The sequence below is a fragment of the Halyomorpha halys genome, unplaced genomic scaffold (genome assembly GCF_000696795.3).
Source record: "Halyomorpha halys isolate HHAL.00 unplaced genomic scaffold, Hhal_1.1 Scaffold542.1, whole genome shotgun sequence".
NCBI classification, from domain to species: Eukaryota; Metazoa; Arthropoda; class Insecta; order Hemiptera; family Pentatomidae; genus Halyomorpha; species Halyomorpha halys.
In genome coordinates this window covers 62,430-89,454 of record NW_027105041.1, presented here as the reverse complement: position 1 = coordinate 89,454, position 27,025 = coordinate 62,430, and the positions used below count along the sequence as shown (strand labels likewise).

General features: G+C 28.9%; 2 protein-coding genes across 2 annotated transcripts in view; both read right to left on the bottom strand.

Annotated features, from left to right (window-relative positions):
• Positions 1 to 11,593, bottom strand: part of LOC106684090 (protein Aster-B) — a 251,168-nt gene extending 239,575 nt beyond the window's left edge. The window contains exon 1 of the mRNA XM_067048154.1: positions 11,538 to 11,593. Within this exon, the coding sequence (XP_066904255.1) occupies positions 11,538 to 11,565 (28 nt within the window). The 5' untranslated portion in view covers positions 11,566 to 11,593. The remainder of the gene's footprint in view (positions 1 to 11,537) is intronic.
• A 10,765-nt stretch (positions 11,594 to 22,358) lies between these two features.
• Vha13 (V-type proton ATPase subunit Vha13) lies at positions 22,359 to 26,241 on the bottom strand. Its single transcript, XM_014425953.3, has 4 exons — positions 26,062 to 26,241; positions 25,721 to 25,821; positions 23,089 to 23,187; positions 22,359 to 22,560 (listed from the first exon to the last, which is right to left on the bottom strand). Exons 1-4 carry the CDS (start codon positions 26,141 to 26,143, stop codon positions 22,486 to 22,488), a joined length of 357 nt encoding a protein of 118 aa, XP_014281439.1. The 5' UTR covers positions 26,144 to 26,241; the 3' UTR covers positions 22,359 to 22,485.
• Between the last annotated feature and the right edge of the window lie 784 nt (positions 26,242 to 27,025).

Below are 27,025 nucleotides of genomic sequence, written 5' to 3'. Positions count from 1 at the left end.
ATGATTCATTGCAGGATTTTTATTAAAATCCTAGCTAATGTATAAAAATATAGATTTGTCTAAGTATATAATTATAGACGAGAGGGGACATGTGGCTCGGAGGAATCCATAAGGATGGCTTTATGCCACAGCAATGAATGCGCGTTTAGTTGGCAAGACGCTGGTTCGGGAGACAAGATCTACAAGGTTTGTAGAGGACACTAAAAAATAAAATATATACAGCGTGGTGATATTTTAGGTTATTTGTAAAATAAAATTAAAACATTTTAACTGTTGCCATGAACAAAGCAGAACACATTGGAAATTTAACAATAAAATGTGAATATTTAAAAAAATATAAAACGTTCATTAATATCAATAATATAGAGAAAATATTATCATTTTGATTACGAAAGAAAATGTGTATGGTTTATAAGTAAAACATTACGATTTATAAAAATTTTGAATTAAGAATTATTTACTATATATAAATAATTCCTTTGAAATATGGGGTTATTAAATTAAATCTGTACCACTACATGCGGTGATCCATGATGGGTAAGGATGAACTGTTACTAGACTAACGGTTGTGCAAAGAGGTTATTTGGTCAGAATCATGCTCAATCATCAGATTTTTAACCAATTAGATTACCCACTTTCTTTATGAGGCTGAAAAAGAAAATAATTATCTGGCACAGCCGTATTCGAAACCGGGTTCTTGAAGTTATCAGCGTTAATAACTAATAAATAAACTAACTAATAGCGAGTTATTACCACCACCGATTACCATGTACCTGTAATTAATGGTATCCACCAACAACACAGATTTATATAACTTACAAGTGGGCCGCCCATAGCTCAGTGGTTAAGATACAGTCTTACCAATTTGATGTCTATTGGCGGTGCTGGTTCGAATCCGGCCTGGGACGTCGACTTTTTTCATTGCGTGGTGTTCCCACAAAATGAAGAACTTTTGACCCCCAACTATGGTTAAGGCAGTATAGGACTCCAATGGGAGTCTTGGCCGAAAAAAAAAATAAAAAAAAATTTGCAAGTCTTACGTATATGAAGTGGATTACATTTTTTGAGACCCACAAACTAATTAATAACTATTTTTAAACAGACAGAAAAGTTATAGTAAAAAATTCATTTTTTAGAACTATTTAGCCTGTTCTGATGCTGAAAAAGACGCAACGTCAGTCTCTTCTTAGAACTCATAAAAACAAGCACAGTGAAATTAAAAACAGTTAAAATGTTTTTACCTCTAATCAAGATAATTGAGGAAGAAGAAAACAATTTTTAATAAAGCATATCCCATTGCAAACACTCTTTACGGCTACTTGAATTGAACTTGTGGCTTGAAATAACTTTCGATCGAAAGGCATACCAGCCAGTAACGTAATATAAATGTGATATCTTCCTGAGAATGTTATATCTTTGTAACTCGAACTGTAGGTATAGCGATATATTACTTTCTAAACAAGGTAGTGTTCCTTCGTGGTATACTGGGAGTCTTAGTGATTTAAATGTCATACTCTTTATATTCATTACATGTAGAGTAATTTATTTTTAGAAAAATTATTATTTCGGAAGATGTTTTACTTTTGTACATTCCAAACATTTACACGCTATCAATATATTTTTTCAAATACCGATATACTACGGCAAACCTTACTAAGGGAAGAAGTTTATAAGAATTAGAAAGTTTTTTTTATATAAAAATTATAAATATGTGTACATAAGAAGGAAAATAATTGTTATTTTTTAGTTGAAAATTTACTTGGCTCACTTCTGTCAAGAAACTTAAAAGTTAGCTGTAAAATTTAAATGTTTTTTAACTTTAAAAACAGCTATATATTTTAACAGTCTAAAGGGGGCGAGTAATTCACTGCTTTATTTAGTCGCTAGAATGCCCTCTCCTCTTGGAAGAGAAAAAATTGCCTTTTTTAAAACCTTTTTTAATAAAGACAATTTCTATTTATTTTTTGAGAAAATATTATCTAGTTCACTATGCTATAATTTATTTCGTTCTTTATTTTTCATATCTGCTTCCTATTAAACAATGACGATGATTATGACGCTTGAAAGTCCTGCATTTCTGTGTAGAATTGGACTATCGTCCATATATACTTTTCGTTATTTTTAAGGACAACTCAATATCCTAGAAGCCGAACTTACAAATGTCAAAAAAATCTGATTCCAAACCATAATTTTTGGCCAATCAAAATCCAAATGGAAACCAATTCCAGCAGAAACATCGAAATCACTTATGCTAAAGTAAACCTTATTAAATGTTGACATTTTTTCTAGAAGTGGGATGTATTTTTTAACAGCAGGGGACTGAGTTATATATTAGAAAATATAAAACATTACGCTAATCATAGTCCACCATCAACCATAGTCCACCCCATTACCATAGATTTTATTTAAGCTTTACTATATTTCTGAAATGAAATTTTATCTACTTAAGGATTGTGTAATTGGAACTTAACTAGTTTGATTACTTTTGGAGTGATCGTTTCCTGTTCGACAAATAACGGGACTTAATTTGAAAAAAAAAACAAAGCTTGAATTTCCTGATTTTCACTTCAGAACCAAATTCTTATTGATTGATATGTATACGTGTCCCACAATGCATGTACACCCACTCTAGCCTCTAAAATGTTTAGAATTATAAAATGAGGTGTAGATAGTTGACCGTAGATTAATAAATGGAGAAGATGGTCGTGGGATGAGGTCAACACAAATAAAAAGAAAATTATTTATTCGTGCTGACGTTTCGACCTGATTCTTTACGGGACTGATGACTGATTCTTTGAGTGTTTTATTCAGACTCGTTTGAATTTCGCACCATATCCACGTAAATTGATAAAATACGTTAAAAATTGTTTGGAATATTAAATTGGTATTCGTCTTAACAGTGAGTATGAACTATCTGTTGGCAGGGTCGTTAGTTTTCTCATCTTCTCCAGTTTATCTGCGTACCTAACTCTGAAATTTACAATGGATAGAATTTTTTTTAATGATGCTTTCATCTAGGACATTAAATTTGAAAATGAATTTCTATTGGTGGTTTTCCGATCCGGCACGTCTTGAAAGCGTAAATCGCTCCAAAAAAACAAAACAAAAAAACGTATGCAATTGTTAAGGGTTTTTGTATCAGCTCGAAAACAGTGCATAAAATCAAACATATATAAAGAAAAAATCAGATGAGAATTCAATATCTCATGGGAATCTGTCATAATTTGAGTTTCCTTGGCCGGCCGATGTGGATTAAATATCTGTTATGGTGATGCTTCAATAAACAAATCCCTTAATTATGATGACTGATTCTTTACGGGAAATTGAATTCTGAAACGATTTTTATCTTCAGGCTCGTTTGAATTCCAAACCATATTCACGTAAATCGATAAAATATGTTAAAAATTGTTAGTAGCTTTGCGATTTACGCCTTAAGGAAGAGAAAAACTAGTTTAAACTTGTTTTTGAAAATTTAGTCTTCTATGAGAAGCGTAAAAAAAAAAAAATAAATAAATAAAAGACCATATCTCAATGAAAATTATTGGAGTTAGGTGCACTGTGTTTAGAAAATTAACAATACCCACAAAAGATGGACCACAGCCACTGTTCCAGCAAAAATTCCGAAAATTGGTTGGAGAAGGACGAGTATTTATGAATAACTGTCCAATTTAAATCGTTACAAATTCTCATCACGGACAATATAGTACCAAAATGACAGAAAATATTCATATGTCTCCTCCTACAATTTTCTTCAATCGTTATTTCTTTTTAACCTCGAGACGACACGGGCGAATGATTTGGTGAAAACTTGAAATTTGCAGATAAAACGTTCTTAATACTTTTATTTATAAGAATTAAAGAGTTATGTAAGACAACGCAAGACATATTTGATAAATCTTCTTTAGTTATCTTCATTTTGACTGATTCATGTTTTTTTTACAAATAAACAAAGAAAACAGGATATTGATGACTTGGATTTAAAGTTATAAGGTAAAGCGAATTTTCTTGCTAAACTGAAACCATTTCGGGTGAAAAATTGATTTCGTCATATTGATAAATTTTGTGAAACTCATTGTTTATCTCAATTCAGAAAATGGGTGTTCATCGTATCTATGCAACTAATATAGGTCAACAAACAATGATTTTAACAATATTTTTAAGCAAGAATTGCTAACGAAGATCTAATGGGTAGATAAAGACAAAAAGAAATTATCATAAAATCCTATAAGTAGGTATGTATTTATGTAAAAAAAATTGTACTATTTGGTTATTAAAAAAGTATTGTCCAAAATTTTGGAAAACAATTTTGGTGAAAGAATATGAGGTACCAATTCATACACCTTCTATCATTTGTTTTTTCTAATTAGTATTTTTAATAATAACAGACGTAAATAATGCCAAGACAACACCTTAAAGCAATAATCATAAAGACACAGAGAGTGATAATAAATTATTTTATAGTGCCTATTTATAAATCGGAGAGAACTTTTCATTGCAACCTAAGGTAATTAATTCCTTATTGCCTATAATATTGATTTTAGAAGTTGATGACGCTTTTCTAGATGACCAATCTTGTGTGACAATCCGTTCAGAAGCCGATCATTCCTTAACTGATAACCGAGATACTTGTGATGGTTTAATCGCTTAATTACAGTAATTTTTCACAAAAACAACAAACAAAAATTCAATTGCTCTAAAATTATGCAAGGGAGGTCAAAACAGTGACAGTTGTAATGAAACTAATAACAATCAATAATAAAAAAGTGTGCTAAGTAGGTCAGTGTAGCTACCTTCTTTTTTATCACCTTATATTTTTTCGGTAGTTGAATTTTTCTGTATATTTCTATTACTTAGTTTTCAACTTAAATGACTTATCATTTGAGAATAAAATTTACAAGGCAAGCCGTTGTTAAACTTAGATATGTCTAGAAAATTACTTTTTCCTACTGGTATGCGAAAGCAGTAGATGAAATTTTATATAAAGACCTTGTCTATACTAATATCCAAATTTTCTTCAACTTTGAACGAAATAGTACGAGCCATTTTCGAAATACAGGAAGAATGATACTTTGTGCAAGCATAATATTAAGTAGAGAATGAAATTCGCTAAAATTGATATTAGATCATATTAATACTAATCCAGAACTTTTCTCCGAATTTGGGTCAAATCGAATGAGCCATTTTTTAAAAATTGATGTGTCAAATAAGATATGTTTTCGCATGCAAAAGCCGAAGGAGTAAACGATATCTGGTAAAATTAATGCTCGATCAGTTTTTACTAATCTCTAACTTTTCGCTAAATATAGACCGTATCGGACTCGCCATTTTCGGAATATAGGTGTGCCCAGGAAAATAATTTAGCGCTTGCGTAAGTGAAAGTGGAGTACGGCATCTAATAAAATCCATATCGGGCTAACCAGAAATTAAACCTTACAACCCCTTAACATTTCATAAAAATCTTTTTAAAATAAATAATTCAAATTCTATCCATTTTAGTCTCAAATCCTTTTATTTCTCTTATAAGTCCAACGTTTCGGCCAATCCGGCCATCTTCAGGGACAATCCACTCAATACAACTTTGAAATTATATAATTTAAAAAACTCTAACTCCATGCAAGCTATTCTGCCCAGGTCAAAAACATCAATTTCTAATTAGTCAAATTCACTTAAAACAAAATCAAAATCATTTATCATCAGACACTATTCCTTAAAACTTTTATGATAGATTGTGAAAGGTTGTGATAAAAGTTTTAAGGGTTTAAGTCTCTGATGATAAATGATTTTGATTTTGTTTTAAGTGAATATTTGACAAATTAGAAATTGATGTTTTTGACCTGGGCAGAATAGCCCTGCATGGAGTTAGAGTTTTTTAAATTATATAATTTCAAAGTTGTATTGAGTGGATTGTCCCTGAAGATGGCCGGATTGGCCGAAACATTTAAAGAATTTAAATTATTTATTTTAAAAACATTTACCAGTCTTAAGAAAATATTTAGATTATAAATAAATAATTTCAATCATTCGGTCGATTATCCACAAACACAGATCTGACGCAGAACCAAATTTGTTCCTTAATGTCTAAAGTTTAGACATTAAGGAACAAATTAGACTCTAAAGCGTATAGTGCCTACATTTCACTAGAAAAGTGATAATTTTCTATTCTGATGGCATCAACTTATTTTTAATCCCTCCATTATTATAAAGCTTGCCTACCTTCAGCAATGAGGAAAAAATATTATGTTAGAGTGACTTCTCTCCCTATCTCAATTTAAAAAGCACTTATGAATCGGTTATTTCATAAACGTGTTATTAAAATAAATGACTCATGTATCGTTTAGGAAATAACTGATTCGTATATGTGTCACATTAAAATGTATATATACACTAACAAAATGGGTTGTAAAATAAGTTCGTAGTGTTTTTTAATATTTCAATTTAATCCTCTCTGTGTTTATAAAATCATGTTTACTTGGTCAATAATGTTTATTTATTCTAAAAGAGGATTAGTTAAGGTGCTCTTATGCATCAGTTTCAAGCGAGATTTCTTATCTTTAAGTGGTATTCTGCTTGCTCAATATGGAAGAAAAAAAAATTCATTTTCGTCATTTAATGATTTTAATTTTCGAAAAGAAAATCCGCAGCACAGACGGTTAACAAAATTTGCAGTTTTTTTCCCCCCCGATCCCTCTAAAAACAGACATAAGAAGTGAATTAATAAGTGCATTACCGTGAAAAGAAAAAGTAATTCGTGTTGGATCTTACCTTTTACTACCTTTGGTATTTTAAGGTTACCTGTTATGTTTATTTGTATACATGAGATATCCATTCTGAAAACGTGGTATTTTAAATCCGGAGGTGAGGGGCCTCCTCGTGTTGTATCGCATAGAAGATAAAATAAAAAACATTAATTAATAAAGACAATAGATAATGGTGAAATAATAAGAAAACAGACAGAAGTCGAAAGAGAAGTGTGGGGGAGGGGGAGTGGGTGCATCAGTAGATGGAGTTATGAGATGATGTTAATAGGGTTTTTGGAAACTTTCCTGCCCTGCCACCTCGCAGGAAGGGAGGATGGAGTGGTAGACTGGAATACTGAATTGAAGGAAGCAGGGAGACTATCAAAGAATTGCTATACAATTTGCAGTTTGCAAGGCGATGATGCCTTAGGAGAAAGCATCGTCTGTAAATGGTTGGTTCGGTTCAGAACCGGAAATTTTGACTTGGAAGACGCAAAACGCTCGGATCATCCTTCATCTATTGATGACGAAATTAAGCATTGGTCACAGACAACCCTCACTCTACGACAAGGGATATCCCAGAAACGCTTAAAATATCTCATCCAAGTGTCTCAAATCATTTGTGGGCTGCGGGAAATGTTTCTCGAAGTGATATATGGTTTCCTCACAATTTGATGGAAAATAATTGATTGGACTTTTTATTTGATCGAGGACTGAAAAACGCACATAGAGGAGTTCATTGCGCAAAAATCTGAGAAGTTCTGGGAGGACGGAATTAAAAAATTACCTGAAAGATGGCAACATGTAACAGATTAAAATAGGGCATATATAATTGATTAAAAATATTTTCAAGAATCTGAAGTTTTTATTGAAATCATCAGTAAAAAACACTACGAACTTATTTTACAATCATCAGAAATGACATCATAGTTTAATATTAAATAATTTTGAAAATTGGTTTCCGGTATGCAATGCGAACAATCTACAGACGTGAGAAAATGCGGAATCGAGAACAAGAAAAGAAGTTGCGATTGCAATATAAATAAAAATAGTTGAACCTCAATTTTATCAAAGCTACTAGCTTGATAAAAAACCCTCCTCAAAGATGAACTCATTGTCAATGATAACAATGAATATGTTTGTGAAGTATCTCTGAAAATGGAGTATATATGAAAAACGTGAATTTCAGAGGAGAGACAGAGGGCGCCTACCAATAGCAGTGATTCAACAGGCCTGGCAAAATCCTTCAACTAATCTATTAGACCTATCTTGAACCTTTATCCTTTAAATAAATTAATATGATATTAAATATGTTTTTAACTAAGAACTTAGAGATTAAGTAATAATTTATTGGTTATTTGTAATATACGGTTAATTTGTATGGTATTTATTTTACAGCTTTTATTATTTCAGAATTTTAATGATTAATATCATATATAATATATTATCTCATATATATTTTTTGTTTTGACCATTCTATCCTTTCTAATTTAATTTTTTTTAACAATTTTTAAAAATATGGTTAAAATTAGCATTTACATTAGGGAAAGATTAACATTTAAGAATCATGACCCAAGGGATGACGTGACAATTTGATATTAATTTTAAATTTTTATAACGGATTTAATAGAAGACGCTCTTAAATATTTATTGAAGAACAATAAATGAAATAATAAAGAATAAATCCTTCACAACAACACAGTTTGAAAGGCGGACAGTCCAATTAAATCAGTATACATCAAGGAATGTAAAATATTAATTAACGCTGATTTTTTAATAAATTAAGGATACCTGTACCAACTTTGCAGCTTCGAAAGATCAGTGCAACCGACATAAAAACAGGGAAATATTTTGCAGTTTATTCAATTGTTACTGAATAACTCCAAAACAATAACCTTACAGAAAATCTTGTCCTGTTCTTTTCTGAAGTAGTAAAAATTTAAGATAATTTTTTTTTTTCTAAATCATTAATTTCTGAAATACTCATTACACATTGACCATTTTTTCCAAAAGATTTCCGTAATTGTCTCTTCTTTTGTGAAATATCTTAAAAACCATTCTATAAGAGAATGTTTATGACCTCTGAGCTCTTAAAAATGGTATATTATCTAATGATATAAATGAATGTCTATATCAAGTGAATTTTTGAGAGAAAAAAATAAATAAAAAACGTAAACCGATTGTACAGAACACAAATATATTATTGTCAAATCCAATCGATGAATTTTTTATTTGTTTAAGGAAATAATTTTAGACCCTACTATTATTGCCACTTCTATTCTTTTCTTGGTGTGATTTTCCTTTAATACCACTAACAGCAATACCAAAGGATATTCAAAAAAGTATAATTAAATCTGTACCACAACAACCCATGAAGGATAAGGGGTGCAATACATTGTAAGAAAGTACTATTACTAGACCAAAGCTTGTGCCAGAGGTGATTTAGTCAAAATCTCACTCGATCGTCAGATTTTTACCCAATTTAGGGTACCCACAATATGTTTTTTTTTCCCCTTTCCTCCTTTTATATACCTAATAAGTATATAAACATGTAACTGGTGCCCTTTGCCATATGACATTATAAGGGGTTGGGCTGAGTCCGTTGAAGGCGGAGGTTACAATATTGGCCCAGAAGCCGCTGGTCGAGGGGTACAAAGAACGGGGAGGGCCGCTCCACTGGGGGATAAGATGACTTCAGCCTACCCACAATATCCCAAATACTTATTAAAAATATATTTTGTTAGTAGATCTCTTCTAGTGAGTCTTTATAAAATAAAATCTATTTATTAAACATATATAGTTATTTGTTATAGACTATAGCTGTGTTTGCCAGGGTAAAGACGCACGATATGTAGTGCCAATAGGTGCACAATTTGATGTCAATTGAATTATTTTTGTACTTGTTTATCTTTGATGAAGCATTTATTTGAAATGGATAAGTGGCCCTTATGTGACTGTGAATAAACATTTTGCCTTTTATCTCTAAGATTATTTGAAGATAAAATAAGTGTTTTGTTCGTCAAAGAGAATAAAATTATATTTTCGGGACCTAGTATAAATAATTTTAAATTGTGACTGAGACGTAATTAAATTATTGGAATAATTTTATTGGCCTGACCTCAGAAAATTTGGAAGAAATTAACCAATTTATCACTAAAGTATTCTTTCCTCTTTTAATGGCCGAAAATGGCTAGAAGCTCATAGAAATAAAAATAAATTCATAAATAACAATAACGTTAAAAAATAAATTTTATTTTTTATTTCATTTGGATTAAAAACTAGTAACACAATACCGGATAGCATTTTTGAACTGTATAATAATTAGATGCTAAAAATAATAAAATTTCTTAAACTTCTGTTTATTTTGGTTAAAAAAAATTAGAGCTTCTGAGTATTCAACCCAACATAAATCATTCGTCTACATCCCTAGAAAATCACAACATAGCTTTCATTTAGATTACAAAAATTAGAAACAATTCCATTTTTCTTCAGGAAATAGGTATATAAAAATTTCGTCCACTACATCAGTGGTAAAAACTTCTGAAAGTAAACATCTGTAAGAAAACTTAATTGTGATTAAGATGGTATCAAAAATATTTTTCTGAGGCTCACAGATCGGGTAGGTAATAGGTCTTAAGAAAAATAATTGAATTTTCAATCAGGGTTGGATCTATCAATAATCTTAGGGAAGAGCGCAAAAACAAAAACGTAACATACCTCAAACTAACTTCCAAATTTTTTGTATCTAAATCTAATAAAGATATGTATTCTACTATTTATCGTGGAATTAAAACCAGGCTCAATGAAGTCAAGCAAGAAAAAAATGCTGAGAATATGGTTCGGTGCCAAGTAGAATTTGAACTCGAGTTTTAATTTTGCAATAGAGAAAACACAATTAAAAATGCATTATTGAGTTCAATCTATGAAATATTACTGTTACTTTTGTTCGGGATAAAAATATGGAGGAAATAATACCATATTATTTCGACAATTTTTTTATTTTTTTGTTATTTTATAAGGGTGTGTCCCCCTTTCATCCCGTCTTCTGGACCCTCCAATATTTTCAACCATCGTACGATGTCAGAAGAAACAATAGAATCCATAAGCTATTTATAGCAAGTTATTGTAAAGGACTATAATTTTTAGCAATTTATAAAATATTTAAAAGAAATTAAACTCTAAAAACAATTGCAATAATTAAGAAAATTTAGATATCGAGTAATAGAATTGCTTTTAGAAAGTTATCTGAATGTTATTGAATTATAAAGTCGGACATAACCTTCCAGATTTCCAGTCGTGTGACCTATTTTATTTATTATTCTTTCAAAAAAGGTTTTTGTAGCCGTCTATTACGAGATTATGTTTTGATTTCTTCTTAAAAAAATAAAACTTGAATTGATTAATGATAATGATCCAAATGTACAAACGATTCATTTGACTACATTAGACCCTAATAAAATAATAACGATTTTTTTATTCAGACTAGAGAGTCTTATCATTTTATTAATTATATTCTCATTCTAATGAATTAATGTAAGATTTTATACTTTTCATACAGTACTAAACATTGTTGTTATCTTTTTTCTTTTTTCTCGAGTCATTTAAATTCAGATCGTAACAAAATGAAATCAAATTAAAAAAAAAAAAAACAGTGTTAATTTAAAAAGCGCTAAACGAAAAAGTGAAGTTCTTTTTCAATTGTGAATTACGATATAGCATCTTTCAGAAATGATCTACACATCCATTATGTATATACATTACTAATATCGTAAATAATAAATACAAAGGCAGTAGACATACCTGGTGATAAGAGATGGGGACTATCCATGGCTCACAAAGGTTGACTAGTGAGCAACCGGTGGCCGTGAGGTGGGGTGATAGCTGATAAATCTGACGCAACTCTGTCGGACAAGCCACTGTATTGGCTGTCAGATCTTATTCTTCGTATCGGCCTGTCAATAGCAATGAAATGATATTTTAGTAATAGACAATCTAAAATATTATAAATGAAAATAACAGAAATATAATGTAATAAAAGACTAAAGAATAGGAAGAAAATTTATCTACTGACGTCATAGAAAAGATTAAATAATAATAAAAATAAATGTATTAAATAGTTTTCTTATTCGAAGGAAATTTATGATATTTACTAGTCTTTTTGTATTTATCTAGGTGATTTATTGGTCTTCTTACGTCATCCTTTTATTGTTATTAATTTTGCATTAATACAATATTCCTTCCCGGTCTGTCCGACCATCTTCAAGTGTTGATTCTAAAAATAGTCACTAAGAGATGTAACATTATAAACTGCCCATTACAGATGCAGGCCGCTTCAGAAGTGGGCAGTTGATAATTATGAATGCGTTTTGGTCATAGTTTAAAATAAAATTAAAACAAAATTTTGATTAGAAATCAAACAAAAATAAAACATTAAATAAGTATTTATTTGACCAAAAACATTTAGAGAAAAAAAAACCTAAGATAAAACAATAATGTAAAAAAGGCATGCAAAACTTAATTGTAAAGAAGATAAATTTTGACTATTTTTCACGATAAGTAATAAACTTTAAATTTAGTCACAGTCGGAAGAAATATTTTATTAATTTAAAATTAATAAAAATAAAAGGATGAACTAAGAAGGCTAATAAATAATCCAGGAAAATAAAAAAAACAAAAACATTAACATCACTTTGAAGTAAACATTTTAAAACTTAATATTTTTCAACAAACTATTAATGATTTGATACTGATTTGACTTTCATTATAGTAAAAGAGCCGGAAAGAAAAAAAGCAGTTATTTCACCCCAATTTTTTTATTACAATAATAAAAAAAAATATAATTACTAATCAAGATTGATGAATCTGCCAAGTAAAGGTAGGGGAAATAAAAAATGGCGGCTGTTTCAAAACGTTATTTTTTTTTCGGAGCTTTACAGTGATCGAAGAAATTGTTTGTACACCACGTTTTTTTTTTCTCCTCTTGGGGTCTTGTACTATTACCGATATAATCATTCCTTAATGCATCTTCACTGATATTGATCCGATACAGATTTTAGTTTTAAATAGTTATTTTTTTAGTTTATATTGTTTAATGATTCAATTATACTTAATACGAGCATCTGGAAAATTCCAAGAGATGACTAGATTTCCAATAATTCGAAAAATGGGAAAACTGACCTAATACTATCAAAAATAGTCTGATTTAAACGATCTATTTTTTTGTTGTTGAATAGCTTTAAAGTGCTCATATGAAAAGCTCGAGAAATAATCGTAGCATAGACACATAGGCAGATCAATAGCCAAAAATGCTTTTTTGGACTCAGGGGATTCAAAAACGCATACATCCGTTGAAAACTGAACATTTAAAATTAGATTCAGTTATAATACTACCCTAACCTAAGTTGCAAGGGAAGTAATAATTTAAAGAAATTAAACTTATATTTTTTAATTTTAAAAAAAAGAATGAATGAAGTTTTAAAGAAATTAAAAAATTTCTTTTGACTTTGATTAAGTTTGGCCGTATAATACTGATATCGATAGAATTTTTTACTAGTTTAAAAGCAATTTTATTATCTTGTAAGTTGTATGAAAAATACTTTTTTTTAATTGCAATAAATTAAACGGTAACATATCCTAAACGAATTTAAAGGTTTTCCCACCAAGAGATAGATTATGCCACTGCGGTGCCTTGTATAGTAATACTTGGATAATAAAGATAAAAAATAAAACACGACTTTAACAATGATATAACAACCTTTTCTCGTTTTAAGCATTGAGAGCTAAATTAATTTTTCAAATAAATTACTTCTATAGTAACCATAAGGTTACTTAATTCCACCTGAGCAGGTAGCAGCTTATACGAGCTAAACATTTTCTGCTCTCGGCACAGCTTCGCGAGAAACGCGGGGTTCTTAGTATTTGCTACCCCTGCTAAGCGGTTAATTCGGACCAGTTTTCAGGATGATAATGAATCTACGAAGTGATCACAACTGAGAGTTCAAAGAAGTCATGGCAACATTAATAAACAAAAAAATATATATTAATTGTTAAGCAGTTCAAAACTTTGTGAAGTCCTAATAAATAAAAATCTAACTACAGAGGATATAAAAAAAAATTGTATATTTCAATTCATGTCTTAAAACTTATATTTAAATCTAAGAGAGACGGGGAAATAAAATTATTAAATTTTGCTAAATTTGTGAGATCAGATGACGCCATTAATCTCCATTTTATTTTTCATAAAGGGTTGCAAGATCCTTTCTAATCTCTCACTCATAATTTTTGACGTTGCTATTTTAATTATTATTACTTGGGTCATTCTCTCAGAAAGTGCTAAACGCTGTACCTCTTCTATAAATAATATCGGAATCAAAAGAAATATCTCGATAAACTATAAAAGTTTTTGGAAATTCAACATTAATGAATAACTTGATCTTTTCAAAAATAACCTTTTAAACATTGAAGCAAAATTCTCTTAAATTGTTCGAATCCAACCTTCCGACACTTGCAGATTTTAAACTGTGTTTTAGGCCTACCTTCTACGCCATAACCCCTGATGAAGACCTGAAACTCAGGTCGAAACGTCGGCATAAAATAAATAAATATGGTTTTGTTTATTTATGTTGTTCTTTGCTAACCGCACCCCCTGATAAAGTTCTCCAATCATTAATCTACGGTCAACTATCTACACCTTATTATCAAGGATGTAAATAAACATACATACCTTTCTATATATAGTTGACCGTAAAATTTAATAATAAGAAGATGGTCAGGATTGCGGTCAAAAAAGAACAAATAGTTTATAACTACTTAATGTCCGACGTTTCGCCCCACCTTCAGGGGTAAAAAGATTTTTAAAAACTAAGAACATTACAACAATAAGGTAAATTAAAGTAGGATAAATCTTATGTAAAAATTAAGTGATAAGAAAATTACATATAAATAAAAGGAAGGTAGACATAAAATAGTATTAACATAAAATAAACTTCAATAAATAATGATAAGAATAAAAAAAGAAAAAGTAACAATGGTAAGGATAAAATTTTTTAAAAAATTAGTAAAATATACAGTTAAAAAGTACAGGAGACGTATATAAAACAAAAATAATACAAAAAAAAAATAAGATAGGATGGATTAAATAAATGTCGTGAAAGAATAAACATAAATACAAATAATAATTATTGGAGAAGTTTGTCGGAGGGTGCGGTCAGCAAAGAACAACATAAATAAACAAAACTATATTTATTTATTTTATGCCGACGTTTCGACCTGAGTTTCAGGTCTTCATCAGGGGTTATGGCGTAGAAAAAATAATGATTATATTAAATGATAATAAATGAGCAAAGAACTAATCAGGACCACCTACCTGTTCAAAGCGATACATTAAACAGACAATAAATCGGATACATACTTTTCTCTTTTGCTTCTAATATTAAAACATAGTAATTTCAGGAATTCTGAAAATTCCAATATCAAAGCGGTATGGAAAACTAGAAAAGATACGTAAATTAATGATAAAACCAAAAGAAAATTGTACTTACTAATGATTAGCTTAAATTGTGGAATATCTGACAACAAAAACGTTTTGATGTTATTTAGAATTGTAATAACAAAGATAGTGCCGCAGATTGCGGTTACTTTCTTTGCTGAGGTCGTTCTAAAGACTATTTCAAAGTTATTGTAACAAAAATATGTTACATATAAATAAAAATGTAGTTATTCCAAATTAATCCCAATCTAAGGTACATTCTACCTCAAACACAAAATATATAAAAAATGTTTCAAGAAAGAAGCGCCAATATTCAAACAAACAACGACATGGCTGTCGTTTTCTCACTATAATCTTTATAAATTGGAAAACCTTGTGAACCAATGACTAGTATCAAAAAAATATATCAATGTCATTCGTTCTCTTTGACGTCTTCTTAATTTTATTTTTATTTCATTAACTAAATATATTTCTACATGACTCAAATCCAAAAGTTATTAAGTACGGTGAAAAATTAATAAGAGATTTTTTGAAAAATTTATTATCACTGTTGAATAGTTATAGTTGGATAAAAATTTTCTGGGAAAACAACCCACTTGCTATTATTATTACTTTGTAATGCACATAAATATATACCTGCAGCCACTAAATCCACTCGTTTTGGTCAGTAACAGTAAACAGGGTAGTTGCACTGCAATCGAAGATTTATAAATACAATATAAATCAACATTAGATATGGTTTACTTGATTTTTATACATCTAGCAATGAAGAACATTGTTTTATAACATCGTAGTCTAAGGTTACACTTCACCTTTTACAACCCAGAGCCCGCCAAAGGTGAATGCAGGAATGATTATTGTCTTTACCGATCAAGTGGCTGTAATATCAAGTTTTTTTATATATTGTTATTAATTCTGCATAGTTTAATTTCGATTTATTTAGTTTAAAAGAGTTTTTATGTGTTTCAGAAATTATAATGTTTACAGAAAATATAATTATATCTTAACCATAAGTCAAATGTTAAATACTATCATTTCCCGCTATCACCGAGAAATTGCAAATAAATTTCAAATTCCAATTAGATAAAAGTGTTTTAGTAGGTATTTAAAACTAATATGGTTCAAGTTATTTTAAAAAAAATAAAAACCCTATAAAAATGCTTCCTATCAAAATTTTAGAAATCACTACATCAGCATAAGATATTGAAAATAAAAACCAGCATAAAAAACATATTTAATGTTTTTACTGTACTTTAGAGCAAATATAGCTCGCACCATTTTATCTCAATGTAATACAACATTAAAAATAAATTAAGAAATCTTGAAGATGAATACTAACTTATCCATTAACATTTGATATTTTATTCATATAAATTTATAATTTAAAATACATAAAGAGATCATAAAGCATCGAGAAAATTCAAATTATTGAATGATTGGTCCTTAAACATGAGATAATTTAGATGCTTTGTAAATTTTTACTCAATAGATCTATCTATTATCAGAGCAATTATGACTAATTAGAATTTTTTATATTAATTCATGACAGGAACCAAATTTACTATCTCAATGAACTTCATCTAAGGTACAAATGAAGATCACTAATGCAGGAGTAATTTCTAGTTATAATTAACAACATTAGTAATTGATTATTTTCTAATAGAAATCATATTAACTTCTGACTCCAGTGATTACTTACTTACTTTACAGAAATTACTTTTCTTTTTACAGGGCATGGCTTAGATATGATTTCTTTTTAAACTCTAAAACATATATATATTTTAAAACCTCTTAGTTTTCTGATTTTTTCTGTATCACAAATTATTACAATGAGACATGAATAAAACAAAAATAAATTAACAATGGAAAATTAAAACAATTACTCGTCATTTTAATCCAGTCATAAAATGGACAACTATTTATGAGTTTTTGTAATCACTATGTTTAGAGATACAATTACCTGATATAAATTCTTGCAGATATTCAGTATAATTATGCTGTATATGAAACATTCCAAAATCAATGAATAGAAAAGAAGTTGTTCTAATAGAATAGAGCATGGTGATGGCATTGATATTGATAATGCTTCAAGACGTTTATTATAAGTGGTGATTATGTCATGATAATCAGTATTTATTAAATTCCAATTATTAGGAAAGAATAATATTTGGTATTACAACCTTTTATTGTTTTTTGTAATAAAATTGTCTATTATTTTATGCAACTCTTAAAAATAATTCATTTTTTTTTTTTTAATAAATCTCATTCTTAAAAATAAATAAATATAATTTTATCAATAACACTAGTAGTACAAAAACATTTTTAAATTTCGGTACTCGGTTGTTAAATATGGTAACGGAAAACATTTACAATATTAAAATGTTTGTTAACAACTATGTTTCATCTTCAACCAGGAGTCAATTGCCATAACTTAATACCAAAATTATACTTTTAAAAATAAAAATTTCCTAAACTTTCCAGGACTATCTTTCAAAAATCTACAAAATGAGACATATAGAACCTGGCGATGCCAAAAAACTTTAATTCTCAATAAATATTAGATAGCATATTTTATGATGGCAAAAACGTATCACAGACATTAATTTCTAAAACCTTCTAAATAAAAACAAGAAATAGTTAAGTGTTTTTCAAAAGAAATAATTATTTAAAGCAAAATTTTAAAGCATAGTTTTTAAAACTCTTTTTAGTTTAGATAATAATAATATTTGGTATATTAAAAATGTAAGTAATGTTTACTAATTTAATAGATCATACAAATATGCTTGGTATGATACATATTTTTAAAGCCAGAAAAAATAATAAACATAAATAATTAAAAAATATCTAAAAAGATTTTATACATTCCAAAGACAATAAGTGCCAGTGAATAGAATTTTTTTTTATATATCAAAAAATAACTTTTTTTAAATATTGCGAGATTGATCTGATTATAGTAAAAAATTAATATTAGTTGTCCTGGCATTAGACAAAGAAATATGCATACTCTTTTGCAAATGATATGTACAATTAATAATACTTTTTTAAAATGAAATTTATTTTTACATTTAGAGAACAAACAAATGCAGATATTTTCTCAAAGAAATGTTTGTTATTCATTTTTATTTTTGTGGGAAGTAAATTTAAATCAATATTTCTTGATAAATAGTATATATATATTCAGAAGAAGATATCAGTCAATTTCATTTAATGTATCAGGAATTGCTCTTCCCCAACGTAAGTAAGTATGTAATTCCTGGCTTAACCAGCCTATTGTCACAGTGAGAGGTAACTTTATATGTTATTCATCTTCCAAGAGGACTACGACATTATTCTTAAGATTCACTTCATTTTAAATGAGAATATTTTTTAAAGTGAGGCTCTAGCCTTGAGAAATATAAATTATACACAGTTATTCATATCCTGGCAAAATCTCCATACTCAGTAAGGCTTACCTATTTACAAAATATTTATTTATAAGAGAGGTACTAATTTTTGACCTGAAAATTTGATATTTCCTAAAGCAATTAGCAAACAAACTAGTAAAGGAAAGAAAAAAAAAAAAGAGAGAAGTAGAAATAAAAATATAAAATAACAAGGTACTCTTAGATACAAATTTCTGGAGTTAGCATATGTCATGTAAATTATTGAAACGATCTTTGGCAAAAGCTGTGACCAAAAGAATTTTAATGTCAGTGTATATCTCATTAGTAATATAAAATATAATCTACAGTTTTTGAGAGTACTCTGGATTGAATTTTTTTGTCGTTTAACTTTTTTGGTGTTTCCCATAACTTGATGCCCAAAAGTCTAAAGTTATTTTATGAGTATTTTGTAAATGGTCAATTTATAAGTAAGTGATATAATTGAATGCCCTTAGGGAACCAAGAAATATACTATATAATTTAATAAACAGTAACATAGTTGAATTAAGGAATGATACCTCTTAACATAAACTGAAAATCTGGAATAATATCAAATAGTCTAAGTAAGAATCTTCTTCAAATACTTTAGATAAGGAAGATAAAAGATTAATAAGAATCTAAAATTGTCTGTGGGTTAATAAAAACTTTTTATCTGAGAAAAAAAATGGATTCTGTCCAAAAATTTAGATATAGAAGTTTTTTGATTACTGAAAATAGATCAAAAGCCAGTATTTATAACTTTTTTTTTCCAACATAGTTCACTCGGAAGCTGAACACTATTCTCTTAGATATAATTCAATATATCCATCAGAACCTTCAATAATTCAATTATTTAATTTAATAACTCTAAAATTACTCATTTTTGGATCATAAATATTTTTTCCATACTAATAATAATATTTGAACCTGACCTTAAGTTTTCAAACTGAATGAAGAATATTGAAAAAAATATTTACGATCAAATTTGCATCACATCTGTTTTTAGCACTTAAAACCAACCCGATTCAAATTTTCAGATGAATCCAAAAATAAATTTTCTGTGGATAAATATTTTGCCTAGCCTATACAGTTTAAATTTATTTAAAGTTTTAAAAACTGCCAATAAATCAGGAACTCATAAACTTATTCAAGTCAGATTTGGAGGATTACTAGTAAACTACTCATTTACTTTAACCAGGGCATTTCTGTAAGTCGAACCAAAGTTATCCCCATAAAATTTAATTCTGTTTTTACATGTAATAAATTTCAAAACATCAAAGCCTTATAAAGTAATTCCATAGTTGTTTATGCGTAGGAAAAGAATAATCTACCCAGTTTTCATCTAATAAGCCCAAGAACATCAGAATCAGATGGACTGAAGACGAAGTACAAAACTTCTAACAGCCAAAATATGTTGACTATTTACCTCTGTCTTTTGATATCTGTTAAAACTGATCATTAATCATACTGAAAATTTATTGGAGGTTTTCAATAAACACATTTATTAATTGAGGTATTATATAATTTTTTAAAAAATGTATACTTAATTAAAATTCAATAGTGAAATATCTGGTATAATTTCGAAAAATAATAGCATTGGGCGACAATTAACTATATTCCTCCTACAGATACAATCCTGTCTTGACTTTTTCTAATGTTTTTAGAAAGATGTTTGCTTTATCGATAATAATGTGTTTACGTACAATGATCTTTTTAAAAACACTTTAGAGTTATTTCTGCAAAAATGATACACTAATTATGTAAAATACCAGCTTATTTTTTAGAGGTTGATTGAGACACAAGTACTGTGGATGAATAAAAGAATAGCGACATAGTGCAAAACCAGAGATTCAATTGTTTGCATCTGTTACAATTATGTTCGGATCAAGAGAACAAAACTGTTTCAGTCTTGCGTCAACTTGTGTGTTTTGCTAATTTATTTGTTTAAGTTTAAACATTTCGTTCTTATAAATTAATAAACATGAGTCAGAAACGGAAAAACTGCACTGTTGATACAAACAAAAAGAAATTAAGGACTCATAAACTTCATACAATCGAGACAAAGATGGAAATGATTAACCATTCTAAAACAGGAAATTGATTTCCTTCAATCGGACATTTATATTGTGTAAACAGATCTATATTTTCAATTTTGAAAAATAAGAGTAAAATTAAGGAATCGGCTGATGCAGATAAAGGTGCTATGAAAGAATTTATTTCCTTATTATCCAAAATTATTGAAGATGGAGAATATTCTCCTAGTCAAATGTTCAACGTAGATGAGATGGGTTTGTTTATGAAAAAAATGTCTTATTGTACATTTATGTTCAAGGGAGCATCAGTTGCTCCAGGAAATAAGCCTTCCGGAAACCAATTGACATTACTTCTTGGTGGAAACTTAGCTGGTGGTCTAAAATCGAAGCCATCATTAGTTTATCAAGCATAAAATCCCAGAGAATTGAAAGGGAAAAATAAAGTATTGTTTCTGGTCATTTGGAAATCAAATAAAAATGCAAATCTTATAAAATTTTTGATTATCATGTAAGAATGTAATCACAATGGAGAACTTATATCTCACGTAGTATGGAGTACGTAGTGCAATTGAGAAAGACACAGCATGTTATAGAAATCTTTATCAAGAAAAGTAAAAAATGGGGGTATCAACTAACTCTTGACAAATTTATATAAGAAACACCCGAAAGCACTTAACACGCCACTTTAACTTTATTATGTACACATATTGATAGATAAATACTTTATATATGTATGTATAGTTGACCGTAAAAATTGATATATAGGGAGATGGTCAGGGTTGCGGTCAATAGTGAAACAAAAATAGTTTACAACTATTTATTTTCCAACGTTTCGCCCCACTTTGCAGGGCTTCATCAGGGCTAAAAAGATACAAAATGAAACTATGTTAAGATAAAATGATAGAAATAAAAATAAAAAGATACAATGAAAAGAATAAAAAACAAGTAACAAAGGCAAGAGCAATAGTTTCATACAAAAATACGTAAAATATAAAGCTAAAAAAGTACATGAGATGTATATAAAACAAAAAACAATACGGGAAAAAAAAAAAAATCTTTTTAGCCCTGATGAAGCCCTGCAAAGTGGGGCGAAACGGAAAATAAATAGTTGTAAACTATTTTTGTTTCACTATTGATCGCAACCCTGACCAACATTTACACACTTTCAGGAACCAACTATATGCGAAAGTCGAGGGGCTACTTTACCTCCAATTACTTTAACCATATAACTTTCAAAACTCGAATCAACAAGGCCAAACTTAAACACTATTTTTTTTATTTAGATGTTTGTCTATCCCTAAGACATTTACCTGCCAGTAAACCATGTGATAACAAGTATATCCAGCACAACTTTACAGGTCCATGTATACATCATACATTGAGGAAATTTTTGAATCCAATTTATTACTAAACAATGGATTAATAAATTTCTTACTTTCAGAAATGAAATGAAATCTATGGTACCAGTAAACATGCTAATTAATAAAAATAAATAAACATAGATTCAGTAACTTTATATGTAATTACATTTTTAACATAAATATCTGATATTTTGAAACTAATTTATAACAATAAAATAATAACTACAATTTAATAGCACAAGAGAACATGGACATATAACATTTAGAGTGAATAGATACAGTATCTGAATGTAATTCTAATATATTCAAAATGGAATGTAACATTATAATACAATAAATCAGAAAAAAATAATATATTGTTAATTTTACAAGAAGTTTACTCTATATTAAATTTCCACACACCATAGCTATTAATACAGAAAAATTTTAAGGGAATCATGATAGATGAACTCCTGATAACTTTATTTAATTTGGTGCTCTGTAGTTCTTATGCATCTCGGGTCTGATATCGTAAACCAATTCCAAAATTCTTTGAATAACCTGAAAAAAAATAAAATAAATAAAATTATTTCCTACTGGGCAGAGATATCATTCGAACAGCTATCAAATATTTAAATTTGAATTTCATATACTATTATCTCAAAAACGGACTCAACAATTTTTACTGAACTTGGTAAATCAATGTAAAATTAAGAACAGCTATTGAAAAAGTCTGATAGGACTTAAATAACAAATTTAAAAAAAAGAAAAAAGACCTCGAAAGTACCTTTGATTTTTTTCATTTGTAATAAATAACCATTGTTCATTGTTAGCAGTAATAAACAATGTATAAATACGAAATATTAAAGAATTTGATGATCAACCAAAAGCGAAAATGGTTTTTAGCCAACCGGCTAAGACGAGCCAACAGAACATACTTGGAAATCAAAAACTGGTAAGAGCAATCCATCTCTCTCATTCTTATTCCAAAGCATTGATATGTACATGACTTAGTTATCGTTTGTAAAACTGTTGAATTCTAAGAGGAAAAATATATATTTTAAAGTAATGTTTTGTGCTAATACGAACCGCTTCTTTGTTAGCATTAACTGCTTCATTCATTTCCTCAATCTTTTGGCGGGTGTCAGCATCTATCCTGGCCGCAACATCTTCTCGTGAGCCCATATGCTAAGGAAAAACCATAATTAAAATCAAAATATTGTGTTTATACAATATCAACTTGCTAAAGAGCTGTTATAGCTGTGCTCTAAATTGGTATTAATTTTATAAGATAATACAAACTAGATTTTTAAAAGACTTATTTGTAGATTTATTTATTTGAGCTTTTACAAGATTTAAGAAATTACAATTTATGAAAAATTGAATAGCACCTAAAGGTTATTTTGTTGAACATTAGGTATTATCAGTAATGCTTACTAATGGTACTGCTAGTAGTACTTGTCAATCAATTAGTAAAGCAAAGATTTCACGCCATTTTCAATTTCAATCAGCTTTTAATTAAATATTGTTCGATTAAACTATCTTAAAGTCTCCTCTTCCCATTTTATGCAAATATTTCAAAATATAGGACCATCGCTCCCCAGAGGTCTTAATGGGGCGGGTCTGGCGGGGAAGGATGGCCTTATTTTGTGTTATGATCTCTTCTTGTGAGATTATGACATGTCATACATCGACCAACCTACTCGCTATAATTGTTTGTTTCAAAATTCAGGTAAGTAAGGCTACCATGGAGGGTTTCATGCGGTTTTTCAATTTAATGCGCTTTTTAAATATTCCTCGATTAAACTACCTTTAACTCTACTCTTCCTGTTTTAAGCTAATATTCCCAGGGGGTCTTAGATACACTTCGCATCTATAACAGTATATATTTTGAAGATTGCAAGCATAAATAATTCAAAATTTTTAAAAAATATATTTTATCAATCAAATCAAATATTATTAAAAAAATTAAATGCAGAAATAATTGATCAAATTCTCGTTCAAATTCTATCTTTCTAATTCTGAAATAATAAAATTGTCAACAAATGGCTGACTGTTTTTTATTTTCAATATGTGAATCCAAACTACTCCTACGATGAAGGAGTAATGCTTGAGAATTGATACAATTTTACAGATTTGATCGGTAAACTACTTCCTCTACGAAGATAAGTGTCATAAAGTGCTTTGTAGTAAGCTAAATTTCCTTTATTTTTAGTGTTGGCAGACATGTGCGTCTTATGGATCTAGAGATATATTTTTTTAAAAATCCAACATTTTATACAAACAACTAGAAATTAACATTTTGTGAGTTTATTTTGTCAAATATCATAAAAACTACTACTCCTACAAAGATAAACATAATTAACTATTTTGTAGTAAATTTAACAAGCTTTAATTTGAGCGCTAGCAGACATCTGTACATCCAATGGTATCTGAAATGATGTTTTTCATAAATCAAACTTATAGTCCGAACTACTATAAATCAATTTATTTTAGCAAATATCATGAAAACTACTATTCCTATGAAGTTAAAGGTCATCAACTTCTTTGTAGTCCATTAAACTAGCTTTAATTTGAGTGCTAATAGACATCTGCACGTCACATAGTTCATGAGATATAGATTTCTCAAAATAAATTAACTAACTACTAATCTTTCAGTAGATTTTTAAGAAATGTTGCTTTTTAAAAAGCTATATCTTGAGAACTATTGGACGTAAATAGCTCTTTTAGGGCTAATATTTCAGCAAATTTACTCTTTTTTAAGTAATGTTCTCTTAGATTTTCTAGTGTTGTTGGTAGTTTTTAAGATATAGAGCTCCGAATGAAAAATTAATGTTTTTTTAAGGTTTTGAAACAGCCGCCATTGTTTATTCCCCCTACCAATACTTGGCAGACCCATCAATTTTGACTAGTAATTATACCTAGTTTTCATTAAAGTAATAAAAAATTGAGGTGAGATAACTGCCTTTTTTTCTTTCCGGCTCTTGTACTATCTGTGGTTAATGAAAAATTAGCCCCTTACAATACCTAAAGAGGAATTTTTAAGGAACATCGATGCTCATTTGAGCTTAATTTAGAAGATAGAAACTGTCTACTTGGAAACTAACTGATGTCGACATCCAATAAAGTAGGACAAATAATAGAGTAGGTTGTGACCCACAACAATAGAATATTTAGAACAAGTAGGTTTATACACACCCCCATATAAGAATAATGCTTTAGAAGCAATAATTCTCGTTGGAAAATATCTAATCCATTTCTACCAAATGTTTTAAATCATGCCAAAAAGTCATACACAATATAAGATAAACTGATAGGAATATTAAATCAGGTAAAAATTAATAATTAAATAATTTTGGGACCCAATCAAATTAATTTTTTTTAATTGCAACTATAAAATTTGCACTTATGTGAGGTTGACATCAATATGTCAATTAACCATAAAAAATTAGAATTGAAAGATATAACATCAAATTTGTTTCATTCAATTATGTTGTTATGGTAAAAAGCTCAATAAATATTACAAAAGTAGTTATAAAAGTCCACTAATGATGGTCTGAAATAATTGAATGGTTTGAATTTTTATAGGAAAAATACCACACAATGGTAAAGCAACAAGAGTATTTCTTAAAAAAGGATTCAGCACATTTTACTAATGGTTAGTTGATGTAGAAATGATTTTTAAAGTGATACAAATAAATTATAAAAGATGACTATTTACCTGGGCTTCAAACTCTCGGAACTGTTTTTCTCTATCTTGCTTATATCTTTCAATTTCTTCTTGGGCCTCTTCTTTGGCTTGCTTGAGACGTCTAGCTTTGCCTAATGACAACCAGTAGTGATTAAAACGTAATTATGGACATAAATACGCCCTACTACGACTTCACATAAGTGCCACGCCCACTTTTTTATTTGACATTATTTTATTAGAACAAATAGCATGAAACCATTTACTATTCTAAACATAACTTAAAGAATATTTATCAGCAGATAATATACTAAGTAAAAATATTGAAACAATAAAATAATCAAAAAAGTACGAAATGAGAATTGAATAATTACGTTTTTTCGCCTCAGCAACTTTTTCGGCAGCTCTTTTCTCAGCCGCCAATAATTGTTGAATTCCTTGAGTCTGACTAGCCATTTAAATTATTAAGGAAGAAACTCGATAATATTTAGATAACTGAAGAACCAGAACAGACTAACCAGGAACGAATGTAGTAACAGCTGTTCAAGGCAAATTAGGTATCATGCTAATGTTACCAATACTATATCCGTTAAAAATTAACAAATCGATATAATACCTTTTGAAATTGCCAATTAATATTCTAATTTAATTCTCAAATTATGTCCAGGCTTAGTAAACATAAAGTTGTTTTATAAATAGTTCAGTTATATTAATATAGAACTTATAAAATGATACGAGTGTAATGAAGAGGGGGGGGGCTGTGTATGATATCCGCCAAAATTTTGTTTTATGTATTTATGCATTTAGTAGTTGGCAACTCTTAAAACCATTTTTCAGAGGAATGAAACTAAAGTAGTTACGGCTTTAATTACAGGTTCATTATAAAAAGGTACACATTACTTTTTGCTTTACATCAAATAGTTTATGTAAAATATGGTTCATCATAATTTTAAGTTCTGTTAAAAAAAAAAAAAAAATCGCTACTTAAAGAGTGGCACATTTGACAAAATGTAAATGAAAAAAAGTTTGGGTTTATTTTTGAATCGGAGGTATTTTGAAGATAGTTATAGTCTAGAGTTATTTTCTCTATTACTACTAGGGCTCCTATGGATTATCCTATAGCACATTGGTTGTCACAAAATAACTATGGTCAAGATAACCATTTGGAGCAGGTCAAACACAAAATATTAATAAAAAACTTGTCAGATATGCCACTATCTAATAAAAGTAGAGATATATATTTGATTTTAACTTAGGGAATGCTCCACTTGGTTTGCTTAATTATATTATGTACAAGGAATTCTTAAATTAATTTTTTATAATTTCAATTTGTATTAT

What these genes read in the sequence shown, in the direction of transcription:
- Vha13 (XM_014425953.3), bottom strand. Translation starts at nt 26,143, where the DNA reads ATGGCTAGTCAGACTCAAGGAATTCAACAATTATTGGCGGCTGAGAAA. An exon ending in TCCGAGAGTTTGAAGCCCAG is followed by an intron (nt 23,188 to 25,720) that starts GTAAATAGTCAT and finishes GTTTTTCCTTAG; the next exon opens with CATATGGGCTCACGAGAAGA. An exon ending in TTAATGCTAACAAAGAAGCG is followed by an intron (nt 22,561 to 23,088) that starts GTTCGTATTAGC and finishes ATTTTTTTTCAG; the next exon opens with GTTATTCAAAGAATTTTGGA.